This window comes from Notolepis coatsorum (assembly GCF_963971535.1).
Source record: "Notolepis coatsorum genome assembly, chromosome: 6".
Taxonomy (NCBI): Eukaryota; Metazoa; Chordata; class Actinopteri; order Aulopiformes; family Paralepididae; genus Notolepis; species Notolepis coatsorum.
Window position 1 is genome coordinate 103084426 of NC_140170.1, and position 14368 is coordinate 103098793.

At 45.4% G+C, this 14368-nt stretch overlaps 1 protein-coding gene across 1 annotated transcript in view; it reads left to right on the forward strand.

Moving 5' to 3' along the window:
- The first annotated feature begins 2402 nt into the window (after nucleotides 1–2402).
- alpl (alkaline phosphatase, biomineralization associated) overlaps nucleotides 2403–14368 on the forward strand; it is a 55175-nt gene continuing 43209 nt past the window's right edge. The window contains exons 1-3 of the mRNA XM_084316569.1: nucleotides 2403–2516; nucleotides 7298–7446; nucleotides 8323–8442. Coding sequence (XP_084172695.1) covers nucleotides 7374–7446; nucleotides 8323–8442 — 193 coding nt within the window. The 5' untranslated portion in view covers nucleotides 2403–2516; nucleotides 7298–7373. The remainder of the gene's footprint in view (nucleotides 2517–7297; nucleotides 7447–8322; nucleotides 8443–14368) is intronic.

The following is a 14368-nucleotide window of genomic DNA, read 5'->3' on the forward strand; positions in this document are numbered from 1 at the left end:
ATCTTTAGGCTTTAAGCGGCGTGGTTTATTCATTCACATGGTATGAGCAGCAGCACATGAGTTCTCCTCTCACTGAGAGGCTGGTGGAGAAAGAGGTAGAGGGGGAGGAGACATCTCTATTTATACTCGCCACCTGGTGGTATCAGAAGTGGCTCCGCCTAGAGCGCCCTCTAGTGGAAACAGTTATATATGCAGTTAGACAGTTACTAACAATCCTACATAGAACCTCTAACCTTAATAGTCTGAAACATATTTTAGGTTCAACTTTAGGTTAAAAAAGAGAAAGTTGATGAGCGAGCAAGCCACATTTTCTTTTTGAAAACGGGAACAGGGGAACAGGGACCTCTCAACTAGCAACGTGTTTATCCAATCAGGTGCATTCCATGTGGGGAAATAGGAAGTATAGGGAGGAGATTCTTTTAATTAAAATATTCATATAAATAAATTAAGGACTTTCTGTCAATTATATATAGCCAAGTATAGCCAATTATGTGTGGTGTCCTCCATCGCCTAAATATTTGGATTTGGGCTTTGGATTTAATTATTATGTTATTGACAATCCCTAACTAACCAATGCAATATGCTTGGTCATTCTCCAGATACTACTGTTGTTGAAGAGTATCAGTTAGAATTTAACATGCCTCTGAGCTGAGAACGTCCAGTCTGAATCTGTTGAATGTCCAGTCATTGTTAGGGAAACTATACTCTAAAACGTTTACCAAGGCATGCTAGAATGCATGATCTGAATCTTTTTAGAAACTATGCCCAATTTAAGAATGCATTTATGTTATGTCTAAGACAGGCCATGAATAGTAGTAAATTCTTTATTTTATTTTTTTTAACTCTCTCCCTAGTCCAAACACAACAATGCTAAAACTAAAACCTGTGATATCGTCAAGTATAAAGTCCGGAGCTGCTCATTGGAGACAATGAATTGGGAAATATGTTATGTGATGACACTGAGAGCACCCAGGGAAATGTTCTGTGTATACAGATACATTTTCTCTTTCAGAACTAATAATACTACTAGAGAATTAAGCTCATTTGGGTATACAAACTCAAAATAAATATTCAGCAAATCCACAAAATCAGTCTCCCATTCATTGTCTATGGTGCAACTCCAGACTTTATACTTGATGAAATCAGAAGTTTCAGTCAGACTTATCTGGTTTCTGGCTTAATGAGAGAGTAGCTAATTTTCACAAATATTGATTGAATATTCCTGGGCCATGGAAATAACATACTGGAATTCTTAATGTTGGTGGTGTGTTCCTCTTTAAAATACGTATTTAGGGGACCTCAAATATTTATTGTTCAAAAGGACTGCAATATGGGACATTCTTATATAGGCCACTCTCAAATCATTTCGTCTGTCAAACTAAAACTACTTTGAACAAGTTAAACTACATCCAAGCCAAGTCACTGCAAATGACCACTATTTGAGTCTGGAATTTGATATAATTAGTTACTCAGATTAACAATTGACACTAGTGAAGTGTGGGTGTGTTTGATTTAGGGCACCCAATGATGTGTTCTAAGGAGGGAGCAGGGAGCAATTGTTGAGGTGGAATCAGGGAAATGCTACATTTCTAGGGAAATATGTCATTTGTAATTAACTATCTAAATGACATGACCCAAAGTAGCTAACTACAGAAGAAGCTATAAGATTCCAATGCCACCAAACTACTACAAAATGTAGTTAAACAGTATTTGCACTACACCGGCTACTCCTACTACTCCGGCTACTACTTTGAGCTACATGACATGTATGAAAGGTGCTTTATAAATACTTACTTACTTACTTACTTACTTACTCCCCAACACTGAATGTCCAACATCAAACTAATGGCCAAATGGCCATTTCACTTAGCATGAACTACAGCAGGGAAATTGGTCTTAGAGTGACATCTACCGGATACAACAGAAAACGACAAAATGTGGATAAACCTAATCTGACGAGATACCATACATTTATACAATATACATATGGCCAATAATAGCTAATAATAAGGGAGAGGAAGCAACACATACAAATAAATGTAGCCGCCTAAGTAATGATCATTGAACCATATCACGGCCCATACTGTATGTCACCATAACCAGATAATGATAGTCGTCGGCTATAAATAAAAACACGTTATTCTGTTTCAGCCGAAAGATCACGTCACGTTGTTATGCAAAACAGTGTAAACCGTGTGTAGGCTATATGCCTCGCTCCTTCACCCCTCATAATAATACAGTTCTCTCATGCAACTGTAGACAGACAGGTGGAGCTCACGGTCCAGCAATGCGTGGCTCCATTATTTATAGGGAGGTTTCTCGCCATCGTGGGATACAGACCGCTATTCGCAGCCCCCGGAGGCTGCGCCACCGGACAACACTGGCTTATAAAAAGGACTGGCAGAGCAGAGGAGCGACGGAGAAACACACAATACTGAAAGAGTGATCGTGGCGAAGTCCCGTTTATAGGACCTTTGGCTACTTTGCTGCATAAGGCTACTGAAATCCCAATAGCAGTAAGTATAAAACTACTAACTTTCCCACGCTATTATGTGCTATTATAGCCTACTGCGTTTAGAACCTCACTCGATCCATCTCTATCCATGCACAAACCTTGTGCTTTCCGTGCCAAATTAATTACTGTCATGAGACAGGTTGCACTCCGCACGTTGCGTGTGGAGCAGGCGCTGTCCCCTTCATTTTCTAGGTTTTCTTTTACAAAGTAGCCTCCAGGACGAGCAGGTTATACCACCACAACGCAATTATTTCTTTCTTTCTTTCTTTCTTTCTTTCTTTCTTTCTTTCTTTCTTTCTTTCTTTCTTTCTTTCTTTCTTTCTTTCTTTCTTTCTTTCTTTCTTTCTTTCTTTCTTGATGATAATATATAATATAGTGAGAGGAGAGAATGTATGTAATATTTTCTGTGTTTTGAGCTTCTTATTTGGCCATGGCTAATTGACTGCTCAACTAAAAACAATAACTGGGGGGGGGGGGGGGGGTGATAGCCTGTGTGTGTGTGTGTGTGTGTGTGTGTGTGTGTGTGTGTGTGCGTGCGTGCGTGTGTGTGAGATACGAAAAAGTATCATAACACTACTATGATGATGGATGATGGCAACTTTCCAAACCAGAGACACCAAAACAGTAAAGTGGCACATGCCATAATGTTCTGATGCAGATAGTACATTATATTACAACTATTTGGTCTTGTTCAGAGCTGTACAAGTTGGACAGCTTCCTATTAAATATGTAGGTTATTCTACATAGGGCTGAACAAGTAGGCTAATCAAATCTTTTTCTCAAATTGCAAGAATTAAAATGTTTGATAAAGGCAACAATAATTTTTTTTTTTTTTAAAGTTACAGTCTGTGTGATAACTTCTATACATCTGTATGTGCTTGATTCTTTTTACAGTCAGTCAGTGTGCACATCATGTATGTGCAGGATCTTTACATGAAGCTTGGTGCGAGAAATATAGCAATTGGTGTCAATTCAGAATCTCTTAGAGTGAATAATAAAATCATATATATAATTTATTTTTTTAACTTTTTGTCTCACATCCAATTTTTTTTGTCATTATGCCAACTTCCTCCTGGTCGTTTAGGTTTAGGTTTAGGTTTACTTTATTTGTTCAAGGGGGACAGTGTACATTAATAAAACATTTTACAAATGTAAATGCACCCAATTTTAGCCAAAAGGCTAATTTCCATTGGCAGTCCCCCTGCCAGAAGGTACAGGCTAAAATCCTGTGTGAAAAAAGGGTTAGCAATAAAAACAGAATAAAATCAAGATAAATAACATTAGAATAAAAACACAACAAAAGCACATAGACATACGATAGGGATACAGGTCACAATACAGTTGCGTTACCCTAATGTCGGTCTCTGGAGGGTGTAGACTACCACATGCCTTCTCCGATACATGTGGATTTGCCAACCGCTTCTTTTTACCTGACAACTAGGAGTTTCACCGGGAGTGCATAATAGTCCGGGAGCCATATAGCCCGATTTATAGGTGAACCTTGTTTTGTCGGTTGCAGTTTTTTTCTTTGCCGTTTCTTGGAGCTTGGGGGTACCTCTTCAAAATACAGGAGGGTGCTCGCTCGTGATGTCCCTTGGGCCTTTTCAGATATGAACCCCTTCATGCCCATAAATACCAAAATCACACAAAAATCTGTTGTTTACAATGACTAATAATAAAGGAGGTCATCTATTCTACATGTTAATGTTCACAATGCTGTACAGATTGGAGAGACAATGTTAGCAGATTGTGAAAATACCTGGCCAGAGGGATTTTACAGCACCATCTCAAAACAAGTGAAGACAATGGCAATAACAGTCAAATCCATCCAAGTTGGTGACGCCAAAATGTATTACCTATCTACTCAAGGGTCATCGCACTGTCCTCTAGTGACCGCAGTGTTGACGTGAAAGATGTTCTTTCCCACAAGCTGGCACCAGTCCCAACTGCCATGTTCACTGAGGAAGGAATGCAACTGTGTAAAGCCAAGTCCACATTGAAGTGAAAATCTCGAAGAGGAAAGCCGGTGATGCAGACATCACTGTCATTGATGGATCTGCACTTCTTTGGACTATCCACTGGCCAGCTGATTGCACTGTTGCTGATTTCATAGAAAATGTTAAGGCACGGCTAACTTCATACCTCTTATGACTTCTACCTTATCTTTGACATATACTATGACTACAGTATCAAGTTTGTCACCAGAGATGTCAGGGAGACAATGATCAACAAAAAGCATCATCTCCTCCTATCAACCATGCTACCAGCCCAGACAGTTGTCCTGTTATCCATCGAAAACAAGAACAGCTGAACAAATGACTGTGTGAAGAACTGAGCAAAGACTATTCCATCTACAGAGCACAAACACACACAAGTTGGTGTTGACAGGTGAGGACCCATGTCCCATCAAGATCGAGATGGAAGAGTGACACCATAATTTGGTCATCATTTGGGGCGGCACAGTGGTGTAGTGGTTAACACTGGCGCCTCACAGCTAAAAGGTCCTGGGTTCGATTCCCGCTTGGGTACCAGGTTGCCGCATTGCCAGGTACCCAGGTGGGGTATCTCCCGGGCCTTTCTGTGTGGAGTTTGCATGTTCTCCCTGTGCTCGCAAGGGTTTCCCATCCCAATAACATAAACCCAATGGAAAAACATGCAGAACAGATTGATAACACTGTCGCGTTCCTGATGAAGATGGACAGGAGCACGTGGATTGGTCCCAGGGCGTGGCCCACACAGTAGCCCATGTCTGCTCCTGGCTACCCTTGGGGGGAAGGACGACGGGATGGGAAAAGTGCAGAGAGACATTTCATCAGCGACTCAGTGCATGTGTGTGTGTTCCTGTGGGTCGCCCATCTCGCATGTGTGTCTGTTAATCTGCATGACAATTAAAGACTTGTTCTTCTTTGTCCTGAGGTGTGCTGGAGAAGCCCATCAAATCACAGTAATTTCTGATGATACAGATGTGTTTGTCCTACTTCTTCACCATTACCATCAGGCAGGACTGGATGTACCACTCATCATGGAATCCCCCTGCAAGGAGAGAGTAATAGTGGACATGAAGTTAACACTGGCCAAGCATAAACAAATTGTCAAACTCATTTTATCCGCCCATGCCATATCAGGATGTGACACTGTAACTGTAGCGTCGTACTATGGGTTGGGAAAAGGCTCTGTGATAAAAAAAAAAGGTGGTTACAACCGATCAGTCATTGGCAATGTGGATGCACCATTCCAGCAAGTCCTTCATGAACCACTGCCTTCATCTCAGCCTGTTATGGCATATAGACCTCAACACCACCCAGCTGCACTACTGGGGAGGGGGGATTCTTTTGGCAGTCTAAAAACTAAACAGTATCGCCGAACTCAAAAGCAGAGAGAAACAAAAAGCTGTGTCAGAGCCTGCCTTTCGGTGGTCTGCTTCCAAACGGCCTAATAGATCTGAGAGCCCCACACTGCCTAATCCCTCAGTTCCAGAGGTGAAACGCGCCACCTGCGTAGAATAACTTTGCACACACCCACTGCAGGCTCAGAGATGTATCAGAGCTCTGGTGCGAGGCAGGGACAGGGGGAAGCTATCGCGGGCGTTAAGACAGCTCACTATCTGACACGGATCATAGTGCTCGGCGACAATATGGGCTTCAAGCTACCCCAAGCGGTGGTGACCACGGTGCTGTCCGGCCTCCTGTTGGTGGCTGTGCTGGTGCTGCTTTGCTACTTCACCTGCAGACTGGGTGGGCCCATACGCTTCTCACACCTCTCCCATGGCACCTGAGACTGGGTAAAAAAAAAAACGTCTGACTCGACAACTTTATTGATTAAATATTCAACCTCGGGTGTTTAACTCATGCCTGCATTATGTTGGACTGGTTTAGACTCGTCCTTTTTGGGTTGGCTCCTACCAACTCGGAGGAGATTCTGTTTCTGTGCACAGCAGTAGACAGGGTGAGCATATTTCTAGAGATTGCATATTCTTTGGAATTGCACCTTTCAAGCAGCAGAGAGGTATACGACCGTCATATGAATGTGAGGAGCAGTAATATTTGGCTTGACTGTGAAGTTTTCAACAAACTTTTGAAACTTTCAGCTTGAAAACATATTTCAAATTGTATAGGACAGACGGGAGGATGTGTCATGTCTCGTAAGTCACGCATAATGCTTTTGCCCATGTGACATTCTTGTACTAAAGTTATTTTGCATTCTTTAGGCCAAGCTGTGGAGAGGAAATAAATTTGTCCTCCCCTTTACCGGTGGATGGAGGTGTTCCGTCAATCAATTGGTGTTAATCGGCTTTGTTATGGTCATTAAACCTCTCAGTGCGGTGGCACTCAATCCTATTAAAGTGACCTTGACTATAGCACAGGGAAAGGGGGAGCAGTGTGTGGGTAATTATAGATGAAAGCCACACTGGCCAGGACTCATTGGGGCCCCTGTTGTGACTACTTTGATTCACCACAAGGTCTCCACAAGGTCACAAGGCCAACCCCACCAAAGTCCATGTCCCTTTCTGCTTCTGCACAGGCTGAAGATGACATGTGAAATTAGTCATTTGTATAAATTAGATAAGTTCACCACACTGAATGATCCTACTTTTCTTGGACGGTGTTGAGACAGGCAGACAGCTCAGTACTCATACTCAGGTGTTTATGGTTTCCAACTGTCCATCGTGTCCATTTATCCATAGTCTGCTTATGCTTCATGTCATTCTTTCATCCTAGTCTGTCTTCGGAGACTATACAGACTTGGGTTTTTTACCGTGGTCTGTTTTCTTTCCTTGCCCAGCTGTGAGACGACTCCCCATCAGCTTCTGGACGTGACATGTTAAGGCAGAACACCTCAGCCACAGAGAGACAACAACATGAAGATGGCAGCCCTGCTCATCATTTGCTCCTGCGTGATTCTGGGGGCCCTGGGGAAGCCACTGTTCCCTGGTAAGTAACACACACACGTCAATCACTCAACTATAGCGGCAACAAGACTGACAGCAACAACAACAACAACCGCCAAGCTGTCTTCAAACCACACAGAGACTTCTTGGGCCATAGGAGATTATTGGAACCCTTTTGGGAAGTTGTACTTATGAGAAAGGGATGCTCTGTTTTGTCATGTGCAGTGTATTTTGATTGCTACAATCAAGTTTCAAGTTTCAAGTTTTGTTATATTTGTCACATATAAGGTACAACATGTACAATATAGTGAAATGCTTGGTTCTGCATGACCCTCCTGAAATTGTGCTTCATACAGTAAAAAGTTAAAGAATAAAGACCAAACTCTATACAAAATATACAATATACAAAACAAAAAATTTACAAAATGCAAAAGAAAAAAGAAAACAGTTTACTGGCACCACTGAAGATGGCAGGAATGCACTCCTTAAATCCAATATATACTAATAACCAGATTCACTTATAAGGAGACTAGCACCTTATTTGTCTTTAAACAACTTGTTTTGGACAAGTTTCCAGCAGGAGATGGACCTGAACAAAGGATGATGAAATTGGTATAAAACATTGCGCTAAGTGGTATTAAAAAGTTCTTAAAAAGTCACATATTTAACTTGTTGAAACCTGCAGATAGAGATCCATTCGAGACAGAGCTGTTAATGTCTGATCTCGGTCAAATATTAATTAGTTCTAAGGCCAACCAAGGTGAATGATTTAAGGTGGTCCATGCAAAGGTTAGTTTGGCCTTCAAAGAGCTCTTCATAGCCAAACGCAATACTATTTAGAGTTGTCTCTCAAAAACTCTATCATGTTGACTGACTCCTGTAACTATTAAAAGCTAACCAATTTTCCTGTGTGGTTCAGAGCAGGAGAAAGACCCCAAGTTTTGGAATGCATGGGCCCAGCGTACCCTGAAGAATGCTCTTACACTCCAGGAACTTAATAAGAACACAGCGAAGAACCTTATCCTCTTCCTTGGAGATGGTAAGGAATGCTTTCAGAGATGCGATGTTTCAATATTCATATTTGACGTTACCTGTGCCAAATCCTTTGCAAATACTTTCCCCCCTCCTTCATCTATTTAGGAGCCAGAAGGTCAGTATTTGAAAGTACATTTTGTATAGATCTCAGTGGATGACGACTCTGAATGACAATACATTACATACATTATCCTGATGCAGTACAATCACACCCGTCTCTCCGACTTTAAAACAAGCGCTAAGAATTACTCGTAGCTATTATTTTGACGCACTCAAACGATGCTGTCTCCATGCAGAGTGTTTTGCTTTTTCATATGCTCATGAGCAAAGACCTCTGATCTTTAATTCATAAACGTGGGTCACATTCCTGATGGACGAGATCAATTGTGGATAATTCAAGTCAGGCAAGAATTTCATTTCAGCAGATGCTAGATTATGGTGGATTGATATAATGGATGAAAAGATGAAACTTTGATGTTTCAAACACGGGCGAATGAATAGTTGAAGGCAAAACAACCCTGCTGCCAACAGATCACTCAGATTCTGTTTGTGTTTGGTTGCTCAGTCACTCAGTGACACAAAAGAAAACCGCTATCCTCCGTCAGTAATGCATGACAGCTTTTCATAGTACTCTATGAGCACGTTTATCAGAGAACAGGAAACGGCAGCATGTCACCTCACAGCTGCCACCCTGATATCTGTTAATGACTAAGGCCATGTCCAGACTAAAACGATTTCGGTCGTATCAGGCAAAGTATTTGATCGTTTGCACCTTTCAGCCACACGGAACTGCGTTCTGGCAGCCTGAAGACGCTACTTTCTGATACCAGCTCCCAGAGTGCGCAATTCTGAAGATGCCCCCCATTGCGTCACCATCTTTACAAGCGATACGCGTCTTCTCCTGAACCGCTGACGCGATAGCCCACCTCTCCCTTAACCCTGCATGTGCAAACTCAGCCAAACATCACCAACCACCGTCGACAGATTGACATCTCCCTTACAGTGTTACAGAAGCTATTGAGCTTGATCAGGCTTTTACAGCTAAATGTACTTTTTCTGAAAACCCAAGTAGTAGCCAAGCATACTGTTCCATAACATACCCCTTCAGTTGATCATGACAAATCCTCTCTTACCTTGACGATTAAAAAGCCTCCATAATTTTGTAAATAATATCCCCATGGCATGGTGTTGAGCTGTAGCCAGCTAGCGTTGATGCTATCCAATGCTACCAACATTAGCTAAATAGCTAACCAACTAAATACAATAGACATTGGTATCCTGAGGTAATGTTAAATACAGACAACGTTTGCTAGTCGAAAGGACTGGACACAGGTACAAGTTAAACATCAATCTCTCTCTCTCTCTCTCTCTCTCTCTCTCTCTCTCTCTCTCTCTCTCTCTCTCTCTCTCTCTCTCTCTCTCTCTCTCTCCACTCCCGAACGTACGTTGTGCTGCAGTGTTTGTCTCTGGAAACTAGGTCAGCTCAAAACAACGACAACACTTCCTCCGACACACGTCCAGCCAATCAACCGCTTCTTTTCACCTGGCAGCGCGGATTCTCACTGAGAGGGCGTAGCGTGTGGAAGGATCACACTATCCCACTTAGATCCTATCCACACTTAGCAGGCGCCCCGACCGAACTGTAGGAGTCGCTGTTTACAACGACCCGGACCCACCCCGCCAGCTTCTCCCACCCTCTAATACTGCCAATTGTATTAGTGTGAACGGCCAGCCAAGCTGGTGACAACCCCGGAGCTGTGAGCTGGATTCGAACAGGCGAATCCAGCCGTTCCGCGGTTGGTGACGAACGCAATCTCCGTTACGCCACCTGACCGCCCCCGGTCGGGGGTTTTCTAAATAAAAGAGCGACGTCTAAAAACAGGAAAGACATTTATTTTGTAAATTTGTGGAACGCACTTATTATCGTTAGGTTATGACTATAACCAAGTTCTGTTAGTTAGGGGCGATGCTTGGCATCGCCTTCTGCACTATCTCGCGTACGTGCACGCGTACTGAATAAACCACAAATGTACCTCTAATACCAGTATTAGTCTGACCACACCCCTCATCAGCTTACCTTCATAAGCAGGTGTGTGGTCACCTGCTCTCCTCCTTCCCAAGCTTTCACCACAAGGTGAGGACAAGGGCTGCAGCGGCGTCCGATGCCAAGCATCGCCCCTAACTAACAGAACTTGGTTATAGTCATAACCTAACGTTCTGTATCGTTAGTGGCTTAGCTTGGCATCGCCTTCTGCACAAGGGAGGCCAAGCGGAGCCACTTGGCTGACAAATACACCCCGCTGACAGCCCCCCAAAACCATCAGAACAGGGAGGGCCGAGCCCCCCCGACCCCCCCTAATGGAGGGTAGCCCCCCTATTAGGGACGTCACGGGAGGGCGACGGACCCGACCGTGCGAAGAGGCACTCAAGCAACTCAACGCACAGGGTGAGCAGACCGTGGCTTGACCCACGACTACACACACGCACAACCCGCATGCCACCCGGGAACGAACGGAGGAACAACCTCGTTACTGCCCCCAGAATCACGGGGTCAAGGGCAAACCCAACCCCGTGGCAAGGCCGTAGCAGCGGAGCACGAAGGAAGACCCAGACCCACCAAAAGGACTGGACTCCCTGGAATGGGGGCCCGGAGAAGTCCATGATGCCAGCATCAAGACCCCACCAAGTGGGCACGTAGTGCCCCGCCCCCCACATCGCCAGCGTATTCGGACAAAGGCCCCTCAGTTACTGCACCTGGTATTCCCAGGCGGAACCAACCAGGCCAGTAAGCCGAGCGGGCCCCGTCCCCCCAATAGTACACCGCCTGGCACACTGACCCTGCAGAATAGGCAGTCAGCATGGCCGTAAGCACACAAAAAAGGTTAACCAACGGAAGCAGGCAGCGCACCGGGGAAAAACCAGGCAACAGGCTGTTAACCCTAGCCTGGAGACTGCGGACGAGACAGGCGCCAGAGGGGACAGCTGAACACAGCCGCCCCGGCGGAAGGAGCGTAAGCTGGCGGTGTTGCATGACCAAGCCTCCATTTAACAACCCCCACCCAGAGGGGTCGAGGCAGAGAAGGCTGACACGATTGGCAGACGTCATGAACGTGCAGGGGCACCCTCAACCGGTGAACCCGGGAGTTGACACTGCTCCAACACACCAGGGAATCAACCACCTCGGTGTTACCCAATGCGGTGGTTGTTCCTATAACCCCTCAAGAAAAAACTCCAAAACACACCTGCGGGTATACACCGGCTATACCGCAGTACAAGCGTTTCAGTTTCCAAAAAGGGTTAACCCAGGCCTACGGGTCGCAAACATCACTTCGGACCGGGCCTGGCGGTACGGGAAACACAGGGTCACCAGAGGAGGTCAAAAAACCACCCCCACAGGCCCCTCTTCGCCATGCGTGAGAGAGGAGCGAAAAACAATGGAGAACCAGCCCCTAAGCACACCGTACCTGGTATTCCCCGGCGGTCTCCCAACCAAGTACTAACCAGGACCAACCTGTGTAGCGGCCGAGATCCGACGAGATCGAGCGCGTACAGAATGGCATGGCTGTAAGCCATGACGACAGTGCTGAGTAAAAACATACCCAACCAGGGTCTCCATAGCGCTTAACCCTGTGACACCCAGACCGACCTGGCATTTTTCCCCCTGAAAAAAGCCCAAGTCCCTCAGGGTACCAGAACAGCAGATCTGCATCCCCGGCGGACAACGGGTTCAACTGATCTGGACCAGCGTGACCAGAACCAGTCCCGTGCCCTAACCACGCCGACATGCCTACTCCAGGAGAAGGGCAGATATGCGTGTTGATCTTAACATGAAAAGAAGGCGCCACCCAGACGTCGGGACGAACCGCGCCTGGTGGCCCACCCCAAGGGCGTGAGACCCCACTACATATGTTCAGATCCATCCCGTCATCATCCCCCAGACATGAACGAGGATCCGTCGACAACCCACCCAGGTCATGGGATGTGGTCGCCGGAAGAGGAAAAACCCCCATCTCAGTTGCTCTATAAAAACGCTGTTTCAACCACAAGCAACTAAGGCGTGCCAGTCAATCGCCTGTTTACAGCGAGCTAGCACTATACGTGCGTCGGGACACACCCCCATCAATGAACAGGCTATTTAGACCTGTCATTGAATCCCCAAGGCGCCCAGGGGAACGACAAGAGGGGTGTGACACTCCCTAACTCCAACACTTCTGGAATAGAAAGAAGGAAGCATCAACAGTATGTATCCCAGTCTACACAGCCGGGGTAAAAAATGTTCACATTTTTACATCCCACCACCCTCCCATAGGAAAGAGACGGGGATCCCCAGAGAGACTTCCCACGCGAGCTGTACAGATTGAAAAGAATATATTGCACCTTGAGCCATGTAAAAAAAACTGGTTTTAGGGCCTCCGGGGAAGAGGCACCGAACCCATACACACTCAATAAACGAATTGAATCGAATATACATACAATAGAAAAGGACCCTTCTAGAGGGTCCACTCACTTTGACAATCTGAGGAGGAAGGCTCTGTACTCTGATGGAGGCTTCCTCACATGGATCACATGGAAGAAGGAGTCCGAACTCACAGAAGGCCTGAGTAGGCGCTTGGTGAGGAGGAGCCCTGACCACCCCCCCTGAAAACAGATCCATCACATGGACCTGAACAGCACACGGAAGTCCTACCAACAGAGACGCGCACGGTGACGTACTCTATGGCGGGGGAATTCCTGCGGTGCACACGCCCAATATACCAGGCCGTGGGACCAGGAACTCCCCCCCCCCCCCCCCCCCCCCCCCCCGTAACGTGCCGAACCGCCACGTGACGGGAACCTTGAAGGACAGGGGGTGTACCCCTGACCGACAGAACAATGGGGAGAGGAAAGGTTACCAGTTCACCCCTTTACGACCCCACACCCATGATACGACGTAACGACAAAAAGAGAATATGACACAGTCATAGTCAGCTCTATGAAGCGTTTCACAGCTCCACACAGCGCACGAGCTAACCTGCTATCTGATTTTTACTAAGGAAAAACACAGAATAGAGAGGGCTCTAAGAACCCCGGTCCAACATACACATGTGCTTCTGTGGCCAGTACAACCCAGTTGTAGGTCACATGACACACACAACCCATCATCATCACAATGAGAGAATACATCATTCTTGATTAGTATCGACCACAGGCCTTGCTAAGCACACATGACAGCAACCAAACCAATTTCCCTTTAGGAAATAAGTTTCTCCAGCAGATTTAGCACAACCTCAGCAATCAAGCTGAGAGTTACATCGTATCCCTACCACACAAAAGACACAATTAATGCACAACATGTCTGATAGGAGGTGATAAAGTCCCCAGGGAACCGGGGGGGGAAAAACACAATCCTCCTATTTTACCCTCAATACGGCCAGTTAAAACAGGAAAACCTGTTAATGTGTGAACTCACTGTCCATTGTCATTACAGTCTGAGAAAGAACATTCTTTTACTCACTCGTCACCAAGCATAGCTTCATAGGTTAGTTGCCTTAGTAGTGAGTACACGGTACACATAAACACCATGATGTTTCTCACACAACAACCAGATCAATACATCACGACCTGCACGGAGAAGCTACTGCCAGTGACAAAAACAGCTCACACACAACCCGCAACGTATCTCAAATGCATTGCAACAACACACGTTTTGGGAAAAAACACCGTCATTCACAATACATTTAGCAAGGTAAAACCAGAAGACGTGTTATGAGGGTCTGGCCAACCCCGTACCTGCCCGGAACGCAGATCAGCGAAGTGCAGTCACAAGCCACCGTAGAACACAGCCCTCTTTGTTGACGCAATCCCCGTCTAGGCTCAGGCAGGGTTGACGAACATCCCCTGTCAAGGATGACGTCGTGGTCAAGAGTGTAAAACATGTTAAAAATCAAAGC